Raw genomic sequence first — 23585 nt, forward strand, 5'->3', positions numbered from 1 at the left:
TGACTGGGAGCAAAGAACGTTTTTGATAGACTACTCCAAGGTTCCCATGGGAAATGTGCAATTTTCAAGGCCTGGAAAAATCATGAAAAATAATAATAAAATCTTACGTCTTGTAAAAGTTGTAAAAACTGCTCTAGTTTAATTTATTTTTTTTATTTTTTAAATACTTTTCTTCCTCTAATTAATAATAAAACTTTTTTTTTTTCAATAATTCTTGGGAAATTTCTCTAGTTAATGTAATTTGTTTTCTATAGTTTTTAAGTTGTAACTATTAATATAGAATATATCAGCTAAATTGATCTTTGTGAGTGCAATCTTTAAAAACTATGTATATTTTATTTGTATCTTTATCCCAGAAAATTCATTGGTAAAAAAGTGTGGGAACCGTGCTAAACATAAAAATATCAATTATTGTTTGATGTGTGTGATTGTTCTTAATATGATTTTCTTTGAGAAAGTGATCACATGAGAAGATTTCTGCACAGTGCATTTCTTTATTTACTACACAACGAGCATCCTCAGTCATTTAAATATGGAGAATTGAGGAATATTACATTTCTGCCTGTTGTTTTTTTTTTTGTTCTGTGGTCTCTTTAAGGTGATGAAAGAAGTCTGCTCCAATGGAAATGGAGCGGTGGACTGTGACGGTGCTGGCTCTGGTTCCCCTGTTCACAAAGCAGAGTTGGAAAAGGTGTGGATTCATAATTATATTTATGTAAACTACATTTGTGTGATTTACTATGCCTGCAGCATACATGCAGGTCTACCTACATGCAGGTATGTGAGACTGTGTGTTGGTTTGCATGCTTGCCAACCTCACCACACCTCAGTACCCAGCACAGGCGCCTCTTCTCTGTTTTCCTGTACAGTGGCTCTGCTGCCAGGGAATGGAGGGCTATAAAAGCTTCATATGCGTACCTAATTCCATCTTGCCACGGATGTGTGCTGCTGGCAAGGTTAAATAGGTGTGGGAGGAAATGTGATCTTATCATTTTTTAAGAACACATTCTTTAGTATGCAGTATGCTGTGACATTATTTGTGCAGCGTGTGCATGTTGCACTTGTTTATGTGAATGTGTCTTGTTTTTAAGACAGATCTAAGGGGGTTTAATGTCAAACCTCTTAAACTGGCACAGCATGCATGAGCCCAGTCTAATTATTCACACTTAATGCTAAACAGATGCTCTTTGAGTTGTGTTTGGGTAGACTGTAGAGGTTTAATTGTATGGGCTTTAGAATTCCATACACTTTGTTTGTGTGTATTCAATGTGTATGTCTATAAACAAATTATCATTGGATTTAAAATGGAATGCTTTGTTGTTTGTGCTGTTCGGTATCCATTCTCCTGATAAAGTGTGTGCTTTCTCTGTAACTGCAAGTGTATCCTTAACTTTACTCTTGTTTTGCAGAAGCTGTCCTGCGATCGACCCAGTTCAGATGGAGAGCCCTGCCATGAAAATGGCATCTCAGATGGCAAAGATCTAGGTGAGTCTTCATGTTAAGTCCTTTTGTTAGGGCCATATCATTGGAGTTTCTCTATATAAATGGAGAGCATCTTGTGTCATACACTTTAAAAAGTGGTTCGAAGCTATTTCTACCTGATCTATTTTCTCTATCAACTCAATCAAACAATCATGATGTACTGAAAATAATAATAAAATAATGAAATAATAATTAAACATTTTCAGCATTGATTTGTCAATAATTTGTCATTACAACATTTTAAAAGAACATCAATAAAACTGTATTCATTAGTGTTTTGATTCATGAAGTGAACTCTTAAGTTTGACATTTTGTGGTTAAGAAAAAAACGATCATAGCAACAGTACTTTAAAAAAAAAAGAACACTAATAAATATAATCCTATAAAGTGGATGTTTATTTTACTTGACTATTGTTTGAGCAATGCCAAAGTCAAGGCAAGGAGACCCTTCTTAAATAATCTAATAGGATTATTTATCTAGTAAACACCATGCAGTCTCGATCTGGGATTGAACTATTCAGGACATCTGTTTCAGGTCTTTCTTTTCTTTTTTTTTTTCAATTTGAGACTGCCTTGCCTCAGACTTGTTGGTGAGGAATTGCCTAATTTGAGAGGATTCCAAGACTTTTGCATCTGCAAACCCATATGATTGATAGTTCAGCATCACAGCCACAAGCCGCAGTAACTGCTGTGCTGTTTTCACATGAGTTATGGCAGCTGACCTCTGATAAACCTACAGATAAAGTAACTCCTATAATAATTCCTGTAAAAGTGTGAGTGGGGTTATCTATAGGATCACAGGTTTCATAAATTAAGTTAAATCTTTTTTACAACCAAAAATGTAGGGTAGCATTTTTTGGCAGCAGAAACACAAACCAGCTCTATCTGATCTTTTCTGTCTCTGTTTGAAAGCACCTAAGATATTCTCAAATTACACCAGCAGCCAACTGCTGCACCTCTTTGATGAAAGATGGAAGAAAATGTTAAAGAGCCAGGCAGATTCTAGCTGTCTAGCTGGTTCTAGCTGTCGTAATTGCTGAGACGCTATGAAATCATATTAGAATTTTCCCTCACGATAAAATGAAGAACTATGTATAGGTCCTTTAAGGGCCAATGGTTTTTGCATCTGTGGCTCTGGGTTTTGCCTCATGCCTAGGCTGCGGCACAGAGACAGAGAAACTTTAGAGGACTCTGGGTTCAGATGGGCTGAGCATTAATTAAAGGAGCCGCCAACTAAGATGCAATCTTCTGCAGTGGAGTTTGGACCAAATCAGACCTTTTGAAGAGCAAAAGTTTCACTGTCTCTTTATATATGTTCTATGTCCTTGTTTGCTGATTTTCTTGTAAAGACCTTCTGGAGAATGAGAAAAGCCTGTAATTTGCTGTGCTGTACACGTCTTACACATGTTAAGTGTCTTTTCACTCTCAGTGCTCAAGGTTGTTTTTCTAGATTTTTTTTTTCTTTCTTACAATAACCACAGACCACACTCCTCAGAAAAAAGCAACTTGGAGAAGAATGGAATCGGTTTCACGCATTGTTTAGGATTTAGATTAGTCTGTAGACATGTGTCCAGTCATTGTCAGTTCAACCCCTTTCTCTCTGGCCTAAATTACTAACATTTTAAAGTGACCAGATTGCCATTTGTCATTTTCCATAATTCAGTCTTTTTCCCACCAAATCCTTCTCACAAACAAAATGTTTTCCAAACCAATCTCTTGTTATAGTTGCAACGCCAATGGGTTTCTAGATATCTAGCATATCTGTATAATATATTACATTATAAAATCCCATACATATATTTCAGTCTCTGACACTAATTTGCCTTTTTTTGCAGCCAAAGGCAAGAAGAACTCTAAATCAGATCAGAAAGGCACTGTGGGACGTGTGACTGGAAAGAAAATCACTAAAATCATAAGCCTGGGCAAGAAGAAACCATCTACAGATGAACAGACCTCATCAGCGGAGGAGGATGTCCCAACATGTGGTGAGCGGTTGCAATACCATTTTGATATACACTACTATTCAAAAGTTTGTAGGTTGGTTGCATTTTTTTTATGTTTTTGAAATGAGACTCTTATGCTCACAAAGGCTGCATTTATTAGATAAAAAATACAGTAAATTCAGTAATATTGCAAAAGATTATTACAATTTATAATAACTGTTTTCATTTTAATATATTTTAAGATATTATTTATTCTTGTGATGGCAAAGCTGAATTTTCATTAGCCATTACTCCAGTCTTCTAGGATTCTTTGATGAATAGAAAGTGAAAAAAGAACAGCATTTATTTGAAAACAATCCATTTACGCACTTAATCCAGCATAAACTCTGGCACAATCTGCATATTTTTGAAAGTTCAAGACAAATGTTTCTAACTGAACCTCACAGCGATTGGCTGCCGCACTGCATTCTTCACTTGATATTTGCATAAAATCAAGAATTGTCCAACTTTTTGACACTCTCAGCTGCTCTCAACGCTTTTTCTGGTCCACTGTCAATTCACTGCGTGAGTGTGAAGCTGAATTTCAACATTTAATTGAAAATGCTTGCTCTGCTACGCTCGTTCCTTGCCAGTGGACACGCACTGTTAGTCTTCCCCTGCCTGTTGCTTCTGATTGCTTTTAGAAGAAAAAGCTGCCCACAACTGCTGGTCTAGGATCAGGTTTCTCCGTAATAATAAAATAGTGTCGAAACATATTTGGCAAACGATCCAGTGCGTATCTGTATTTGCGCCCTTGAGAGCGTCAAAGGTTTCTATTTACAACGTGTTTTTGCAGCGTTGAGCATTGTAGCTAATCCCAAACATATCTGTTGATTTCTTGAACGCAATGACCAATCAGAGGTGTTTATGTTAGAATCCACTCACTGCTCAAAACGGCAGAGTTTTTGTTTAGTGCAGAGTTCTGGACACTTGCGAATCCTCTCATTATAACAAATGAAGTAGAGACACAATGTAAATAAATGATTCATTGTGCAGTGTAGACAGCTTCAGTGATTATAACGGAACTTTGTGAGATCACGATTAACTAAAATGAGTGACAGCTTTTTTGTGATTATAAAGGGAGCGCTCTTTGCACGCTTTCTGCCCTGCCAAATCAGGCATGCAGTAGCCTATGCTTTCTTTTCTGTTAAAATTTATTCTGGGATATGTAGGTTGTGTTTAGATGTTTTTAATGGACGTACTTAAAAAGAAATCTATGTAATATTTAAATATAAAAAAATGTTAATAATTTAACATTTGGTTGAATTTATTATCCCTTTTCCCTAAAAATATTAATATGAAAAATCAACTGAAAATATAAATCTTGCATTTTTTTTAAATATCGATTTCCCCCTCCCCACCCCGTCATCAACAACTTTCCATACTGCTTGTGTGTCTCTTGGCTGTCATTTAAATCTCTCGGCCCAATCCTTCATTAACAGGCTATCTGAACGTGCTGTCCAATAACCGCTGGAGAGAGCGCTGGTGCCAGCTAAAAGACAACCAGCTGTTGCTGCACAAAGACCGGGCAGATCTGAAGACACACATGGCCTCTCTGCCGCTGCGGGGGTGTGAGGTCATTCCAGGGCTGGACTCCAAACATCCCTTCGCCTTCCGTCTGCTGCGCAACGGACAGGAGGTGGCTGTTCTGGAGGTACGGGCCAAGTCCCTCAGCTCTTGCGGGGCAATTAATGTGTCTGAGACAGGACCTCAGGGCAGGGATTAGATGGATGGTTAGCTTGGCTGGCTCTCGTAATGATGTCAGTGGTGTATCATGTGTAGAGTGGATTTGCAGAGATTGCATAGATTAGTGCTTTATTTGTCTCATATTCCACTGACACTCATTAATTGCGTCTTCCCTCACTCTTTTCCCCACCAGGCCTCATCCTCTGAGAGTATGGGAAGGTGGTTGGGGGTCTTGCTGGCCGAAACGGGCTCCACTACAGATCCTGCTGCACTGCACTACGATTACATTGACGTAGAGACCACTGCGAATGTCATTCAACTGGCCAAGCAGTCATTTTGGTGAGAAGCCAGTAGTGCTAAAAATATTTTTATTAGCATGCTAGTAACTTTTTCCTAACCTACTTTTTTCAACATGTAGCGGTGACAGAGGTGTAAAGTCCAGGGGTCAGAAAGTAAAAGTCCTGCCATATGTTTATTCCACCCATGAACTCAGCCAGCTGATTTCACTAATTAGTTCTATCTCCTGGCTGAAAAACTGTGCTAATTAGCAAATCCAGGTGATTGGAACAAAATACTGAGGAGGACTTTTACTTTCTGAACCTGGACTTTACACCTCTGGTGGTGTAGCAGTATTATTTTTCATGTCACATTGTATTGCTCTGCAAGTGAACGCCGTCTTGTGGTGCCATCTCAAAGAGGCACAAAATCTCTTTCTCTGACCTTTTTCTGCTGGTGGAATGACCTGCCCAACTCCACCAGAGCTGCTGAGTCTGTGGCCATTTTCAAGAAACGGCTGAAGACGCATCTTTTTTTTCGGCAACACTTGATCCATAAATACTAACACTTTTTCTTCTATTCTATATCTATTATCTTTATAAAAAAAAAAAAAAAAGTACATGTACTGTGTTAGATTAAACTGGGAAGGGTCATAGCACTTGCATATTGTTGTCCTATTGTTAGTTTTACTGATTCTATTGTTCTTATTTGTAAGTCGATTTGGATAAAAGCGTCTGCTAAATGAATAAATGTATATGTAGCGTACATGTATTGCAGACATAGCTTTACAGCCAAGTGAGCTGAGGTAGTAAACATGCTCTCTTAAACTCTATCGTACAATATAGCTTTAGAAAGTCTGATTTATTTTACTCAACTTGTTCATTTGGAGAGAGTTTGTTAATTGAAATATGTTCGTTCTCTTCCTAGAGAAATATTTCTGTCATTAATTTATATGTCATTATATATACAGTAGTCAACAGTTTGATCCACTTCAAATGTTGACTACTGTATAAATGTATATATACAAATATGTAACATATTTGATATATACTGTATATATACACATATTTGTACACTACCATTTAAAAGTTTTTTTTTTTTACAAGAAATGAATACTTTTCTCAACTAAGACTCATTAAATTGATTAAAAGGGACAGTAAAGACTTTTATGATGTTAAAAAAGTTTTCTCTAAATGCTGTGCTGTTCTTTTCTTTCTATTCATTAAAGAATCCTGAAAAATGTATCACACTTTCCAGAAAAATATTAAGCAGTACAACTGCTGGGCAAGTGATATTCTCATTCACTTGCCCCTTCAACAAGTGTTAATGTCGAGCCCTGCAGTATCTTAAACAGTGGATATCTTTATCTCATTCCTATTTTAACACTGATAATAATAAGAGATGTTTCTTGAGCAGTAATGCCTGCTAGAAATTGCCATCACAGGAATAAACTACATTTTAAAATATATAAAGTTATTTTAAATTGTAATAATATTTTACAATATTACTGTTCCTACTGCATTTTTGATCAAGTAAATGCAGCCTTTACAAAAACTTAAATTCTTACAGACCAAACTTTTAAATGGTGATGTATATATTTAAAATATATTCCCCCTCTTAATAGCTACTGTTTTTGTTTTTTTTAGTTTTTATAGTAGCTCGACTATACCACGAGTGGCTTGTAGCTTTTCAAGCTACAGTTTTGAAGTATCTTCCCTAACGGTACTGTTTAAAGTTAGAGTTGGAGTTCTCTGTGACATTTGTATATGTACAGGTAGTAATGAACGTATGTATGTGTTCTCAGTTTCACCAGTAAGCGTGCAGTTTCTCCAAACCCATACCTGGATAACCCGGTCAATGGTTACGCCTGCCCCTCAGGGGTCGCTCTGCATTATGATGATGTGCCCTGCATCAATGGATCGGTATGCAACTTCACAACCTTTAAATCCATTAAATTCTCGCCTTCATTTCTGATCCTGCCTAACTCCTCTCCGTTCCTGATCCTCCCTAACTTCTCTCTTTCTCTTCTAATCACTTTTCTCTTGCTTGCACGCTTGCGATACGGAAGGTACCAGATGCGCACTACTCCACCCCAGCTTCAGGGGACCGTCGTTGGAAAGAAGAGTCTAATTATGAGAATACAGATCTTTATGAAAACATGCCCTCCCCCAAACTAGCAGCACGCAACTCTCCCAAATCCATCCGTCCGTCATCTTCCACAGGGCATTACAACACACCGCTCTCCACCAAATCTCTGTCCTCTTCCTCCTCTCCTTCATCTGCTAATACTAAAACTAACCAGGTGACTAACCCAGGCTAACACAGTCAGTGCTTGAGATTATAGAGTTAGTTTACCCATAATTTACTTAACCTCAAGCCATCCTAGGTGTACATGACTTTCTTCTTTCAGCCAAACACAATCATAGTTAAAATAAAAAATATCCTGGCTCTTCCAAGCTTTATAATGGGAGTGAATAGTAACTGAGATTTTGAAGCCCCAAAAAAGTGCATCCATCCATCATAAAAGTAATCCGTACGCCTCCAGTGTGTTAATAAAGGCCATCTGAAGTGAAATGGTGAAACGTTTTTGTAAGACAAATATCCATATTGATGACTTTATAAACTAGAATCACTGGCCTCTGTACGCGAGTCGAGTTCCGGCCGAAGAGTGACCTCTCTGACCCAACGCATGACGTATTGATGAACGCGGAAGAGCAGAGGATAGAGAAAAATAAAACACCAGTCACAAATTAGAATGACGGATAAGTTTGAGTTTGTTGCCTAGTCAGCGAGAGGTATCTACTCTCACCTAAGCTTTACACTACTCCTGCATCCTACGTCATACGCTGGAACTTGACTCTCTTGTGAACGCGCAGACGGATGTTACCGAAAGCTTCACTTCACTTCAGAAGGCCTTTATTAACACTTTTTTATGATGGATGATGTGCTTTTTTGGGCTAAAAGAAGAAAGTCATATACACCAAGGATGACTTATGGGTAAGTAAATTATGGGAAAATATTCATTTTTAGGTGAACCTTTATTTTTACTGAAGTAATATTCTTATCAGTGTTCTATCAGTTCGTACTTTAATCAGCATATTTGCCCTCTTAAATGGATTTACAGGAAATGTTTTACCTTTTATAAAGCAATTTTTCTTATTAAATGTTTGCTTTATCTTTCATGTCAAATTCTTAAATTTGATCAAGAAATTAATTTAGAATAATAAGACACTAAAGGGCTATTACCAATGAAATGAAATTCTGTATCAACCAAATTCATCTTGACATTTAGATTTATTTAAAGAGACTGTTTAATAAATCTCATGAATACATTTACACTGCAAATTTAAAAGCGCATAAATATTGCTATGAAATTAATGTTTTATTTATTTATTTATTTATTTTTTATATATATTTATACAAATATGAAATGTTGGAAAAAATGCAATTATTCTTTTAAATATAAATCTAAAACGCAAATAGTTAGTGGCAAGTTACTGTCTTAATGAGTCCTTCATTCATCCATTTAAACAATTTGTTTAAACAACTGATTCATTCAAGAATGAAGCAAGTGCAAGCCTCAACTGGCTTCAACCTTGTTACCACCAGTAAAATCAGAATCATTCTCATGTATTTGGTGCTTCCCTAGTTATTTTTTGTTATTGATGTTTTAATCAGGCTTCTAGGTCCAGTTGGGCAAGTGAAATTCTCATTCAGTTGCCCCTTCAACAAGAACACAAGCATTAGTGTCGAGCCCTGCAGTATATATTAAACAGTGGATATCTTTATCTCATTCGTATTTTAAGTTAATATTATTACCAAACATAGAATGGAAATAAACACAGTGTATGCTGCATTGTGCATGCATTATAGACCACCCAGATCCAGAAATGACTGCTTTTGATCTATATAATACCCATGTCTGTGTGGATCCATGGCCTTGAATTTGATAGGACAGGGATAGAGAAAAGGGTTTCTGCCAACTTATAGGATAACTAAAATAAAATGTCCCCTCTAGCAACATGTGTGGTTCAATAGATTGTGAAGGTATCTGTATGAAGTAGTAATCTTAGAACTAAATCACAAATCACACACTTAAAATGTAACAGGTGCTGACAGCGAAACCAAAGTTCTTATATATCAGTTTGTTAGTAGCCCACGTATCAATTGGACCTTTTTTTGTGTTCAAAAGCTCACGTACGTTTCTTTCTTCCAATCAGCTGAAAGGAAAGAAAGGCCTGCTCACCAATGGGTTCGCTGCAAAGCAGAAGTTGGACAAGAACCAACCCAAAAAGGCCAATGGAATGAGCAGCACTCTGCCAGTGAAACGCAACAACTCTAGTAAGAGATTTTAACATACGAGAGCACATCTGATAGATAATCTCAAAATGAGCTCTTCCTTTTTTATAAGTGGACATTCGCTGAAACAAAACTAAGCAGACATTAAGTCTGCATCCATTATCCTAGCTATTACACCACTAATTTCTTTCAAGGAAAAAGAAGCCACACAGATTTGTGGAGAATGCCGGTATGTGGAAATTGCAGTGCTGTTAGACAGCAGTGGATCTATTGACATGCGCTTTTGTAAACTCAATCACCCCAAATTCCATTTCAGACAGGCAGTCAGTCAGTCACAGACATCGTAACTATCCAGTGGCCATTTACGTGGACTCGCAAATATTTGAATTTGGTACACTGTACATTCTGCCTGCCTTTTAATCTGCGTTTGTGGCCGTTAATGCCATAAAAAAAGTCTGAATCCAAAAGATTTTCTAATGGTTTACTTTAATTATAATGCTTCATTAACCTTCACAGGTCTGGATCAGTATAAGTACGGGAAAAACAGAGTGGAGGCAGATGCCAAGAAACTCCAAACGAAAGAGGATGAGCTGATGAAGAGGAAGCAGGAGATTCGAAACCGCCTGACCCAGCTGAAAAAAGAGAGGAAGGACCTCCGCACTGCTATAGAGAACAACACAGGTGAGGATATAGCATTTGAGTTTGATTGAATCTGTGTCAGTGTCAATGACAGTTTAGAGTGTTACGAAAAGGACTATAAAAGTCTATTTTAAAAAGTTTGTAGAAATTAGCTCTTTGTATTCATGTTATTTTCATATGTTTAAAAAGAAACTTTTATAACATTTTCATTTCTTTTATACTCTAAAATTGTGATTTAACCATCAAGTGAAAAGTAAGTAAAACATAGTTTCCTTATACACTACCGTGCAAAAGTTTGGGGTCAATACGATTTTCTTTAAGAAGGCTCAAAGGATCAAAAATGACAGTAAAGACATTTATAATGTTACAAAAGATTTTTATTTCAAATAATGTATGTCACTGATGACATAATTTTTTACAGAACTGCTTTATAGATTAAATGATAGATTTCATATAGATTATAGATTCAGTTTACAACGGAACTGAATCAACACTAAACTGACTGAGCAACAGCCGAAATGTATCGGTTTCCTGTTATCACTGTAAAGCTGCTTTGAAACAATCTGTATTATATAAAGCGCTATGTAAATAAAGGTGACTTGACTTTTGAACTTTCTATTCATAAAAAAAAAATCGTGAAAATAAATGCATAACAGTTTCCACAAAAATATTAAGCAGCACAACTATTTTCAACATTGATAATTATAATAAACGACCCCAAACTTTTAAACTGTAGTGTACTTAGAATATACTCTCTGTATTTATGTTGGTTTCTTATGGATTTAGTAAAACCTTCATGTGCAAAAGTAAAAACATATTTTCATTATACCTTAAATACCTGTGTGCACACATTTAATGATTATTAGAAAAAAAAAAATGTAAAAGGGTATTCATTCATAAATAAAATATCATTGTTATTTGAGGGTTATACCACACGACTATTTGCAACCTGAACTACCCTTGTCATAAAAAGATACAATACTCTGATATTTTTAGAGACTTGCTGCCCTTGACATACAGTCATGAAGGTTTTTCAGGTGTGACATGATTTTCTCTTTGTTTTTTTTCCCTGTATGCCTCTCCTCAGAAGTTGTAACACATTTGATTTGGCACACAAATCTGTATAACATGTTTTTCCATGTGACTTTAAATTCAGCAGCAGAAAATGAAATGCAGCAGTAGTGCAAATTGTCTCTTAAATGACAGCTATAACCTCACTCTCTGTTTATTCCACCCAGGCAAGCGTTCTCAGGCATCTTTGACAGAGAGACTTAAGAAAGTGGAGGATGAATGCAAACTGAAAGAGGATGAACGAGTCAGTCTGGAGCTGGAACTGACGGAGGTGAAGGAGAGTCTGAAGAAAGCCCTGAATGGTGGCGTCACCCTGGGCCTGACCATTGAACCCAAAACGGGCAGCTCCAGCCCACAGGTCTGGAAAAACAGCAACAATTTCTCCAATATAGACATGATGTAATACTAACTGTAGGTTTGTGTCGCGCTCAGTTCTTGGTGATTAAGAAAAGCAAGTATCAAAATGCCTCGTCTGTCTTTAGTCTCCAGTGTTAATGAGGCGAACGGTGGACAACTCGCCCATCTCCAGCTGTGACACCAGTGACACTGAGACCTGCTCTCTGCCAGTCAACAGCGCGTCTCTGCTGCGCCGCCAGACACAACAGAAAGCCTCACCTGTGCGAGGACACGTCCTCAGGAAAGCCAAGGTCAGTAACTACACAACGCTTATTTTACACATCACATATGTAATAAAAGCAAGAGCCTCCAATTGCATTTACTTTAGAATGTTAACAGTGCATATATTTTCCCCTATGAACTCAATCTGTATTCTTTTTTTTTTTTTTTTTGCAGGAATGGGAGATGAAATCTGGCACATAAATTCTTTTCCTCCAAGTTTTCACTTTCGTTATATCTATTTATTTAATTTTGTCCATATATGAGTGATGTTGAAATTGAATTGACTGAACCATAGACACTATTTTCCAGAATGAATTCTGGAAGACTTTGACTGAGTCCGGTGCCGTTTTATCATTATAGCACTATCATTGGACTATGGTCTGACTAGAGCTATTAATTTACATTTACATGTATCGGGTTTATTCAAAGCGACTTACAAATGAGGGGACAAAAGCAGTGCCACAATACCAAATTTCAGTACTAAACTATAACAATACAAAAACACTACACGTTTTTATATTTAAAGAAATTAATACTTTTATTCAGCAAGGATGCATTCAATTGATCGAAAGTGACAGTTAAGACATTTAATGTTACAAAACGATCCTAATTTTTTTTTGCAGTTTTCACAATAATCAACATTGATTATAATAAGAAATGTTTATTTACCACCAAATCAGTATATTACAATGATTTCTGAAGGATCATGTGACACCGAAGACTGGAGTAATGATGCTGAAAATTCATCTTTGCAACCACGGGAATAAACGTCATTTTAAAATATATTAAAATAGAAATCAGTTATTCTACATAGTAAAAACAGTAATATTATGAAATGTTATTACAGTGTTTTGGATCAAATAAATGCAGCCTTGCAGCAGAAGAGATTTCTTTGTTATCATGACATGAACACAGAACATGTCAGATTATGTTATGGTCCATAACTTACAATCTAAATATTATGCGCGCAAAGCTCACTGGTCTCAGTTGGTAATCACTTAAAAGTCTATAAGTCTGTTTATTTCTTCAACAAGAAGCCATTAATGGAAGACAAAATCTCCAAGTATTTATTTGTAAATGTTTAAGTAAATATAAGCTTTTCTGTGTTTGTCTGTTGATGTTTAGTAATGCCTCTCATTTGGCTTCACACTAGTTGTAGAGAGCAGCTATGTCTTAAGATAAATGTAAATTACAGAACGTGATCACTCAAAGCTTGTTCTTTTCAGAAATAGTGTAATCTGTATGAAAGTATTTTACCAGCGTCGTCTCCTCCTCCTCTGTGTCTGGCCCATTATTTTCAATCCAGTGGTCAGGCCAAACTTTTGGCTATGGTAACAGCAGCCCATGGGGAACAGGGCAGCTCAGGCCAGGGTGTGGTCCTCCGTTGGCCGACTGCTCTGGAAACTGGGTCTGAAAGTACAGCACTTCCCCTCCACCGAACACACTGCATCCACTGCACTGAAACTGCAATGCGTCATACACTGACAGTTAAACATGCACTGTATGCTAGCACAAAGAAGCGCGCATACAGTATGTGAAGTTTCATTCAGTTGTTATTTGTGCATGTGCAGGTGTAAGAGTTTGTAAGTAATCTTATTTGCTTCCAAAAACCAAATGTTTGGTTGAACAAAAGAATGAAGAGTTCAGGCTATAGCATCCTGATTTGTTTTGACCATTCAAAAGTCCAGTCACCTGACATACTGAAAATGGTGCTTTTAAGCTGTGCTTAAACCGTTCACTCCTAATTCAGCCAGATCATGGAGTCTTGGTGCTTAATTTAGATATTAATGTTCAAGGCACATTTATAACTCTTTGTTTATTGTGCAGTAAAGTTCAGCTTTCGATTTGAGGCTACATATTCTCAAGCTACGCTACACGCAGGGTCCTGTGTAAATATAATTGTACTTTTTCTACTTGGGGGCCCATAGGTCTTTAGAGCTTTTCTTTATCCAGTCATTTTGTAAAAGTCAGCTCTGGATGAAACCTTGGTATGTAGAGACATCTCTTTAGAAGTTATCTTTGTCTCCAGTTCAAAGTAGATGGGATGCTTCAATCTTTCTGCACAACTGCTTATTCTTTGGTCAGAGTGATTTACTGATTTGACACAGTAAAACTAAAAATAAAACCTTTAGGTAGAGTCCGCTTTCAGCCTCACTTTGGAGAAATAAAGTAATGTGGAATGTGAACAGTTTTGCTTTAAATGTCATTTTGCTTTGAGGGTTGGAGTAAAGACTGAACAATTGTTTGTTTTGCACCTTATGTATTACTCAGTTTTATTTTGCTGATGACTGTTGTCAACTTGGCAACAAAAGGACTGTACATAGAAATAAACTGCTTTTAAAAAATGTTCTTGTGTGTGTATGACTATGTAGGACTACCAGTGTCTGTATTATTCACTGTAAATGCCGCGATAGACCACAGCTGGCAACGTTTTCATATTTATGAAACTATTTACAGTCCCAGTGACTTTCCCTATATTTCATCCTAAAGTTTACATACGCACAAAAGTTTTCAGAAATATTATATAACCATGTAGTTATCCAGTAGTGTACGACACAGAACCTGCGCAAAATTCCCTTTATAAAACCCAGTCAGCGGTAGATTGTGCGCACGTGCATCTCCTCCCCGAAATGACCATATATGGAGCTTAAAACGCCTAGTTTTATTCTGTATAACGTCATCTGCATAATTGCATAATTTAAACAGATGTATATTACCATCTACGTGATTCTTTTCTTCAAGCATTTAATATATATATATATATTGTCTTGTAGATATATATATATATATATATATATATATATACAAGACATTAGGAAAATATGAGATAGCACTAGCAGGCTATAAATGCAATTTGTGCAATTTTTAATAAATCCCGATATGTGCGTGGAAAATTGCCTACGCACATTTCATTTCAATGCAATTTTTGTGCCGATGCAACGTTTATACGTCAGGCAGGCGCCAGGTACTCATCATAGGCTGTGGTGTCACGCCACCATACTGATTATATTAAAAATGACCAGAGCCTGAATTTTGCTCAGATTTTATTTCACAACGATCTAGTCACAGAGGAAGATGTAAAGTTTCCTTTAATTGACATTAACAGAATCCCACATAGAGTAGTTCTGGCGTCATTAAATCCAGTGAGTGACTCACACAGAACACTGGCGACCTCATGCGTACGCAGATTAAACATTCAAAATAACTATTTTATATCTGCCCATTTCGATTTGAGTAAAAACAATTCTCATATTTTAACTCCTCACTGTGTATTTTTATTTCGACTGCAGTTAAAGTTTTTCACTCACTGGCAATGACTGTTCAAGTGCAGAATATTCAGATTTCTCAATTTATGTGGCTGTGTCACCTGCTATCTGTTACTTTTCTCATCGCTGAATCTGGACCAATCAGCAGTGACACTAATTTTCAAATAAACAGTAGTTTTTAAATAAAGATTTTTAAAAATGTAATAAAAAATAGAAATATCGGGGGATTTCCATTTGTATGTTAGGCACAAAATTTTGAAATTAACAAATTAAACGATTGTACTTTGTAAATTGTAACGTCTGCAAATAAATGGAAAACCTCCGCTAGAGGGCAGAACTGTGTTTCTCAAATGTTTATCACCATCGAGAGATTTTACCGAAGAAGAGAGAAACGTTTACGTTAACCCTCGAATTATAGTTTTCTCCTTCCATTTTAATATTTTATTTACATCGACAGTATTTTTTAGCACGCAGTGGAATTTTCCGATAAAGATGAATGAGGATATTTTGACCACTCTGAAAATACTGATCATTGGAGAAAGCGGGGTGGGCAAATCCAGGTATGTATTATATTAGGAGACTTAAAGTTTACAGATGTCAGCTGATAGAATAAGAGCAACAACAGCTCACACACTGCACGAGCTGCTTATTGAAACAATCTCACCTAGCTTTAGATCTCTAGCTTATTAAAACTATCTCACCTAGCATTGGGCTCTGGATGTTTGTAAATGGGCTAAATTTATCTATTCTTCTCAAATTCACATTACACATAACACACACACACACATATATATATATATATATATATATATATATATATGCAGATGTGGGCAACTTTGTAAATGTCTAGTTGTTTCTATTAAGAAGAACAGTAAAGTCTCTTTTGTAATGCTTTATACTAAGCTGCCAACCACATTTCCTTTCCCCTCTTCTCTCTCTCTCAGTCTTCTTTTAAGATTTACAGATGATACGTTTGATCCAGAAATTGGTGCTACAATTGGTAAGTGTGTAAATGTATATATGACTATAAATAAGCTAAGATTGATAGAGGCCCAGCACACATAAAAACATAGGTTTAAACACAGTAGTATTCTCATCCTTTGTAGCTAAAAACAGACAGTCACATTGTGTTTTGAGTGTCTGATATGTAAAAAAAAAAAAAAGTCTTTATACAATATATTACAAAATAGAGTATTATATATTGATTACTGTGCTTTAATTGTCATCTAGAGTAGAATTGTTTACAGATCACAGACTTGTATGTGCTGTCTTTCTTGAAAAACAGCTTTGCTGGCATTGTTGAAATTCTGGAAATAAAAGTAAAATTTGAAATATTGAGAAAAGTATATTTATGCTTGTCAAATCCTGTTTAACAGCTACGCTTTTCACTAGTGTCTTTACAATGAAGATCAATGTATAATCTACCGGTTCTTACCTTATATGTTGTGGAAACGAATGGGTTGTCAAAGCCGTGGCCGTCACTTTGACACATTTAGGTTGACGTGTGTTGGTGTGACTGCCGTTTTCTTTTCAATGTCCCCCCCAATCCAAACCAAACCACAGTCCAGATCTCCTTCGTTGGCTTCCTCTGGTAAATCTGTCAGTGCTGTGCTGAAATGCAGGAGTATTTCATGCCTCCAGATCTTTCATTCACAGAGTGCTGAGAGATTTATTCCCCTGTCAACTTTACGCATACTTTCATTTTTCTTTTATGAATGTAAATCACTTATGTTTGTAAGTGATGTGGCTTTGTTGAGTGATGAGACAGGTGGTCGAGTCGTCCTATTTTCTTTTTTTTATCTGTATGCAATAAACCCACAATTCCCCATTCAGCTGTAAATTCTGGTCTTTCTAACTTTAGTCTCTCTGGGCTTGTTGCCTGACAAATATCTGGGTCCATCAAAAATTAAATCTCCCTCACTAAATATGTATGGTTTTACCATAAACCTCATAAAGCATCTAGACTGTATTTCCATATATATATTTGAATTGTTTTTGAAATGTTTTACCTGTCCAAATGTGTCTGTTTCACACACAGCACAAAAATGTTTTCAACGTGTTTTAAACTTAAATTTATTTTCCATAAGGTGTTGATTTTAAGGTGAAAACCCTGGCTGTGGATGGAAACAGAGCAAAGCTAGCAATATGGGTGAGTAGTCAGCTATGTTTATCTCTCTGTCTTATGAGTTTAGAGGAGTACCGATTTATGTTTTGGGTAGGTTAACTATTTTTACATATTTATTCTCCAGGAAAACAGGTATTAGTTTGGACATTACTGAATGGGACATACATGTATAAACGGTTGGCTGTGTTTCACTAACATACCACAAGATGACAGTGTTGTTCCTTCCTTTATTCCCTAAAGGAAATCTACTCTTTTCTCTTCTTTTTTTAACACCATTTCACTTGAAGGCTGATTTTGTTTAATGTTTACAGGACACAGCAGGACAGGAACGTTTTCGAACTTTAACACCCAGTTACTACAGAGGAGCTCAGGGTGTCATTCTGGGTAAGCAAATCATGAATAAAAAAAAAAAAAAACCTTGACAACTTTATACTGCTTTATATCGATCCAAAGTGTTTATGTAACCAGCAAAATTACAGTCTGATAAAATGGAGTGGTGTCAAATGTTGTGATTTATATTTGTCTGATTTAAGCATAAATCTAATTGAATGTGTACTTAACTATCTTGTTGTCATATTGTGTCTTTTTAGTGTATGATGTCACTAGGCGGGAGACTTTTGCTAAGCTGGAGAATTGGTTGAATGAGCTGGACACATACTGTACAAGAAATGACCTTGTCAAGATGCTTGTGGGAAACAAAATTGATAAGGTAAGTTATACTTGATGCATTTTAGTTTTTTTATATAGCTAATACAGACTTTCAATATATATAAAATATTGACATATATTTCCCTATATATTCCCATATATTTCTTTAAAACACCTGCCTGCAACCAGTTCCTAAAGCCTGACATAGATCTGTGTTTGCTATTTCAGCTTAATTTCTACACTGCTCTATATGTATCTACAGAAAAGTAGTAGTTATTCTGGATTAAATAATGGACATGGAAAACCCCAACTCTAATAGAAAACAATGACTGATTTTTCTCTCTTTGTGCAGGAAGACCGTGAGATAGAGCGAGACGAGGGTCTGAAGTTCGCTAGAAAACATTCCATGCTTTTCATAGGTGAGTTGTCACACTAGGATGTTCCCTTCATACTGTGATGAATTACTCATGAGCCCTCATTTACTAAAACATTAGCTTTAAATAGGAATACATTGCCCTTTTACTTTGGTTTCAGTTCCCATATTTCATTTCAAGATTCATCACCTTCACACGTGGAAAAATCCGACTTTTGACGTAAGCTAGTTTATTCAACGGCCGTAATACACACAGGTTACTATTTTTAAACACTTGGGCCCATTTGCTGAAAAACAAAGATTATGTTATTTAATTGAAAGATGGATTATTTGTATGAGTTGAGCATTCATTTATTATGACAGTAAATTCAAGTCAGACTTTTCAATGGTTCTGATTTATTTCTCATTTGAGCTTGTGTAATCGTAACAGCCCTGTATATGTATTTGTGGGTGACGTCCTGCATTCTTCTGCGCTGTGGGTTTGGTTTGTAAGTCATGTGACATGCCTCATGAGCGGGTATGTAAGCAGCAATCTGTCTGAATTAGCCGTGAAGCCCTCACACCAAATGAAATCTGCAGATGGACAATATGGCTGCAGCCTATGTGCTGGAGTCCAATGTTTCTTTTTTTTTTCTTTTTTTTCAAATTTAATGTTTCCTATCCCCTTCTACTTTCTACTGACTTTCAATATTAAAAACCAAGTGTTTCTTGCACACCATACCTAAAGTTTGGAGTCAGTAAGATTTGTTTTAATGAAATGAATTGAACACTTTTGTTCAGCAAGGAGACATTAAACTGTTGAAAATTAACAGTAAAGACTTTTACATTGTTTCTATTTCAAATAAATGCTGTTCCTTTAAACTTTTATTCATCAAAGAATCCTAAAAATATATCATGGTATCCACAAAAATATTAAGCAGCACAACTGTTTGTAACATTGATGATAATAATAGGACATTTTATATTAAAATGATTTTAGAATGAAAATTCTTCATCTTTGTCATCAAAGGAATAAATTACATCAAAAAAAAAAAAAAAAAACTTTTTTTTATCAAATAACTGCAGCATTGGTGAGGAGTTCTTTCAAAAACATAAAAAAAAATCTTAGACCAAAACTTTTAAACAATGTGTGTGTGCATATATATATAATATATAAATATATAAATAGCTAATATATCTGTATAATACAGTATATTTTATACTTTTTTTACAGTGTCTAATTCTATTTTGGAGTGACAACCATAAAATGGATTTATTATGGACTTATATCTCTGCTGGTGCCTTTGACGTCACAACTCAGGATAGTAGCTAGTTAAAGTTTTTGTTGTGATATCCAATCAGCATTATCATGATGTAATTTTCCTGTGGCTCCTTAGTGATTGGTCCTCATGTCATAGATTTCTCCCGGTGATATAGTCTGTGTAGTGTTTGTACACTTGTGTCTCTCTCTCTCTCTCTCTCTCTCTCTCTCTCTCTCTCTCTCTCTCTCTCTCTCTCTCTCTCTCTCTCTCTCTCTCTCTCTCTCTCTCTCTCTCTCTCTCTCTCTCTCTCTCTCTCTCTCTCTCTCTCTCTCTCTCTCTCTCTCTCTCTCTCTCTCTCTCTCTCTCTCTCTCTCTCTCTCTCATGCAGAGGCCAGTGCTAAGACGAGGGACGGTGTTCAATGTGCATTTGAGGAGCTGGTGGAGAAAATCCTGCAAACTCCTGGCTTGTGGGAGAGCGTGCACAAGACAAGAGGAGTTGCCCTGTCTGAAATCTCTCAATCTGGTCAAGGAGGCTGTGGGGGATATTGCTCACTTCTCTAACCCACAAACTGGTGTCTAAACAGTGCAGGTTAGATTAGTTAACACACACACACACGTACACGAGCAAAGTTGTCATAAGAAAACAGTCATATCACATGCTTAAAGCATTGATCATTTAACAGAGCGACACACACAAGGATGCTGGCTGGAAAACTTTATAAGCCTTAGGGACCGTTGCCTTTTTTTTTTTTTTTGGGATGAGATTCATTCAAAGAACTCTATTGATGGCATGCTCATCGTTTGTATTCAGGAGGGGGATCAAAAAGCTTGATTACTCCATTATACCTCAGATCAGTTTGCTTTTTGGTTTGTATATTTCTCGCAATGTTTTACTTTGTTTTGTCCCAGTGCCTGTGTTTCTTATTTAGTGAGAGGTAAACACTCATCAGTCTAACTCGACCTTTCAAGCTGCTGGAATCAGACCTCAGTAGAACACAGATTTCCATCAACATGCCCTCGCTTGATGTCTGCAACATGCGGAACACCATTCTGTCTTTATCTGTCTATCTTTGCATCCCACTTTTTCCTACTGTCAGTCACTCTCTTTCCTCTCTCTCGGTACATGTATCTGTCTTCAATTCAGTTCTATCAGTTCTGTCTCTGTTTCTCCACGTCCCTCAGTTTTTACACAATAATAGAGTTACCAAGGTTTTGGATCTGTGTTTTACTACTTTTATTGACTTGGACCGCCCACTTAAATACATGTTTTTGAAGGGTTTATAAATCAAACAGATTGGCACAATGAATCTCTTTTACACGCATAAAAACAGGGTAAAAAATAACTAGAATAGAGAGGAATCGATGGAAAAGTTTCATTTCTTTCTGTTCGCCTTGCAGACTCATGGACAGTGTAACACTTACTGTCCTGACATGTCTGTCCATCTCAGAGAAAGGAAAAAAAATGTTTAAAAATCCTTCGAGTGAGTCATTGGGGTGTGACTATAGATGGCTGGTTTTCACACACACACACAAATGGAACAAAAGAACAAATTTAGAAATAATAAATGTTCCCCCAAAAAATGTATGACACTTAATAGCGATGCCAAATGAATATTTCCATTCTCTTGGTTTAATCTGGACTATGGACTATTCGATCTGGACTATTTAGTCTGTTCTGTTTGTTTTAGAGAAACCTCCAGGGGGTCCCAGATGTCTAGTCTTGTATTCATTGCTTAAAAAACTGGGTGGTTTCAGAAAGTGTGTGGCACACGTGGAAGAAAACGCTGGGTTTGTATGTACACCCACAGAGAATTCCTAATTTCGAGCATTTATGCATTCCTTTTATTTGTTTTAAAAAAATGCTGATTATTAGAAGATTATATATGTATTGTATAGTTTCCAGGTGCATGCAATGATGTCTTCTGTCTTTTAGGGCAGTTATATGTAATAGTGTATTTTTTAACCATTCACTACATATCAAAATCCTCCCATATGAGTTAATTGATTTGAGGACTTTAATTTTGAATTGATCACATTTCTCTGTTTTATAGATATTTGTATGTAAGTTATTGCTATTCAGCATTAAATCCAAAAACCATAATACACAAGAATGCATTAACGCAATACTGCATACTGTTATTGCACATGAATTGCTGTATGTAAATATTATCAAAAAATGCTCATAAATACATTGTAATGTTGATGTTTGACTCTCTTCACTATAATGCTGAACTTGAAATGACAATATTTTGTCTTTGAATACTCTTCTCTCTCTCTCTCTTTCACTTTCTCTCATACCTTTTCCAGCAGTGAGTTCTTGTTAAATATGAGCCACCACAGGAATGTATCTCCAGGCCTCTGTGATTTCACCGTTTCCCGTTACATTTCTGTGTGAACACTGTAGTGACTGAAGTGTTTGCTTATTCACATGTTCAGACGGCATCTTCATATGGTTTCTGCACCCGTCCGATGTGATGAAGCCAAATTATTGTATTTGGACAGAGAGGCAGGTCCGGTAACCTTAGTGAGGTTTTTCACCGTGGATATGTCTTCAGAGCCGTTTGACCAAGAGGTGTGTAATTCCTTGTTGAAAAATGAAGGCATAGCTGAAAAATCTTCTTTGGATTAAATTCACATTTTGAAGAAAGCATGTGTCGATCATGCATTAATGGCGATTTGTGGTGTCCATACGGTATTGTCCTTATATGACTGGCGGTCCATGCTATAGTCCTGTAATTCAGTATGTTATATTTCCTCCAGAGTCTTCCCTAAATGCTTCCACCTGCAAGTTTCACCTTTCTCTTGGATCAGGAACGGATATTCCAGGCGCAATATTATAATTGCATAATATAATACTTAGGCCTAATTACGCTGCTGGTTAGGGTAGTTTAAAAGCCTGGTTTGGACCAGTATTCTGGGGATCAGTGTCCAAAATTCGACTTTTGCGGGTGACCATTCATTTTGGTCTTTTCAGGTAAAGCGTATTTATCGACTTTGGTTTGGATTAGGCCCCTGTCTTGAGTTTTTAACATTGCATTTCTTTCTGGCTGCCTCAACAGTGGAGTCAGGCTTTGCAAGGTTGTTGTTGTTGTTTTTTTGTTTTTGCATTATCTACATTATCTTCATTTTAGTTAACTTAAAGGTGCTCTAAGCGATGTTGGGTGACGTCACTTCTTGTTGACGTTCGAAGTATTGTCAAAAAAACGGAGGCTTGCTCGACCCTCCCTCCTCATCCCGTGCTTCCTGAAACAGGCTTTTCCGATGTAAATTCGGGACTTTGTGCGTTCCTTCTCCTTTTCCCTCTTCTTAGTTCATCGGAACGTAGTCTCTTATCAAAATTCAAGAGAATATAATTCTAACATTAGTTGTTGTCTAGGACATCTCTCCTCTAGCTAGCTTCCCTCTTCATGCTTCTCTCTCCTCCACTTCCCACACCCCCCTTCTTGTGCACGCGCACTAACCCCCCACCCCCAAATCATTCTTGTCAGTTATTGGCTGGAACACTGTTTGTTATGTTTCTGGTCCAGGCTGGCCCAGTTTGTGGAGCCTGGGCTGTCTACAGAGACCGCGTTTTTTTTATAGTGTGTTCAAGGGACAGGCATCTAGCAGACAGTGAGGAGATGTTTGCTGTATGTGACGAAAAAATTCAGTCTAAAAAACGCGTGACATCGCTTAGTTTTAGAGCACCTTTAAAAATGAAAATTCTGTCATCATTTACTCACCCTAAAGTTGTTTCAAACCTGTATTCTTTCTTCTGCTCAACACATCGATGTAGGAAGATATTTTGAAGAATGTCGGTAACCCGGCAGTTGATGGACCCCATTGATTCCATAGTAGGAAAAAAATACTATGGAAGTCAATGGGGTCCATCAACTGTAG

General features: G+C 36.7%; 2 protein-coding genes across 10 annotated transcripts in view; both read left to right on the plus strand.

The window, feature by feature from the left end:
* The window catches only part of afap1 (actin filament associated protein 1), a 53363-nt gene extending 40034 nt beyond the window's left edge, over window positions 1–13329 (plus strand). For 2 of the 4 annotated variants that reach the window (XM_079850960.1, XM_079850959.1), the window contains exons 7-18: window positions 599–691; window positions 1410–1485; window positions 3318–3467; window positions 4907–5118; window positions 5344–5489; window positions 7231–7348; window positions 7495–7728; window positions 9647–9767; window positions 10242–10406; window positions 11603–11793; window positions 11918–12082; window positions 12228–13329. In XM_079850960.1, coding sequence (XP_079707086.1) covers window positions 599–691; window positions 1410–1485; window positions 3318–3467; window positions 4907–5118; window positions 5344–5489; window positions 7231–7348; window positions 7495–7728; window positions 9647–9767; window positions 10242–10406; window positions 11603–11793; window positions 11918–12082; window positions 12228–12254 — 1698 coding nt within the window. In that variant the 3' untranslated portion in view covers window positions 12255–13329. The remainder of the gene's footprint in view (window positions 1–598; window positions 692–1409; window positions 1486–3317; window positions 3468–4906; window positions 5119–5343; window positions 5490–7230; window positions 7349–7494; window positions 7729–9646; window positions 9768–10241; window positions 10407–11602; window positions 11794–11917; window positions 12083–12227) is intronic. The other 2 variants (XM_079850962.1, XM_079850961.1) reach the window with 1 other exon arrangement.
* A 2325-nt stretch (window positions 13330–15654) lies between these two features.
* Window positions 15655–23585, plus strand: part of rab18a (RAB18A, member RAS oncogene family) — an 81490-nt gene continuing 73559 nt past the window's right edge. For 2 of the 6 annotated variants that reach the window (XR_013819298.1, XR_013819299.1), the window contains exons 1-7: window positions 15659–15879; window positions 16264–16319; window positions 17407–17468; window positions 17756–17828; window positions 18035–18153; window positions 18445–18511; window positions 20095–20295. Coding sequence is in view for 4 of the 6 variants with exons in the window: in XM_079852084.1 (XP_079708210.1) it covers window positions 15812–15879; window positions 16264–16319; window positions 17407–17468; window positions 17756–17828; window positions 18035–18153; window positions 18445–18511; window positions 20095–20267 (618 nt within the window). In the remaining 2 variants the exon portion in view is untranslated. Of the gene's footprint in view, window positions 15880–16263; window positions 16320–17406; window positions 17469–17755; window positions 17829–18034; window positions 18154–18444; window positions 18512–18626; window positions 19489–20094; window positions 21598–22013; window positions 22062–23585 lie in introns of those variants that run through there. The other 4 variants (XM_079852086.1, XM_079852085.1, XM_079852084.1 and 1 more) reach the window with 4 other exon arrangements.

The sequence above is a fragment of the Squalius cephalus genome (assembly GCF_949319135.1).
Source record: "Squalius cephalus genome assembly, chromosome: 19".
In the NCBI taxonomy this organism is placed as follows: domain Eukaryota; kingdom Metazoa; phylum Chordata; class Actinopteri; order Cypriniformes; family Leuciscidae; genus Squalius; species Squalius cephalus.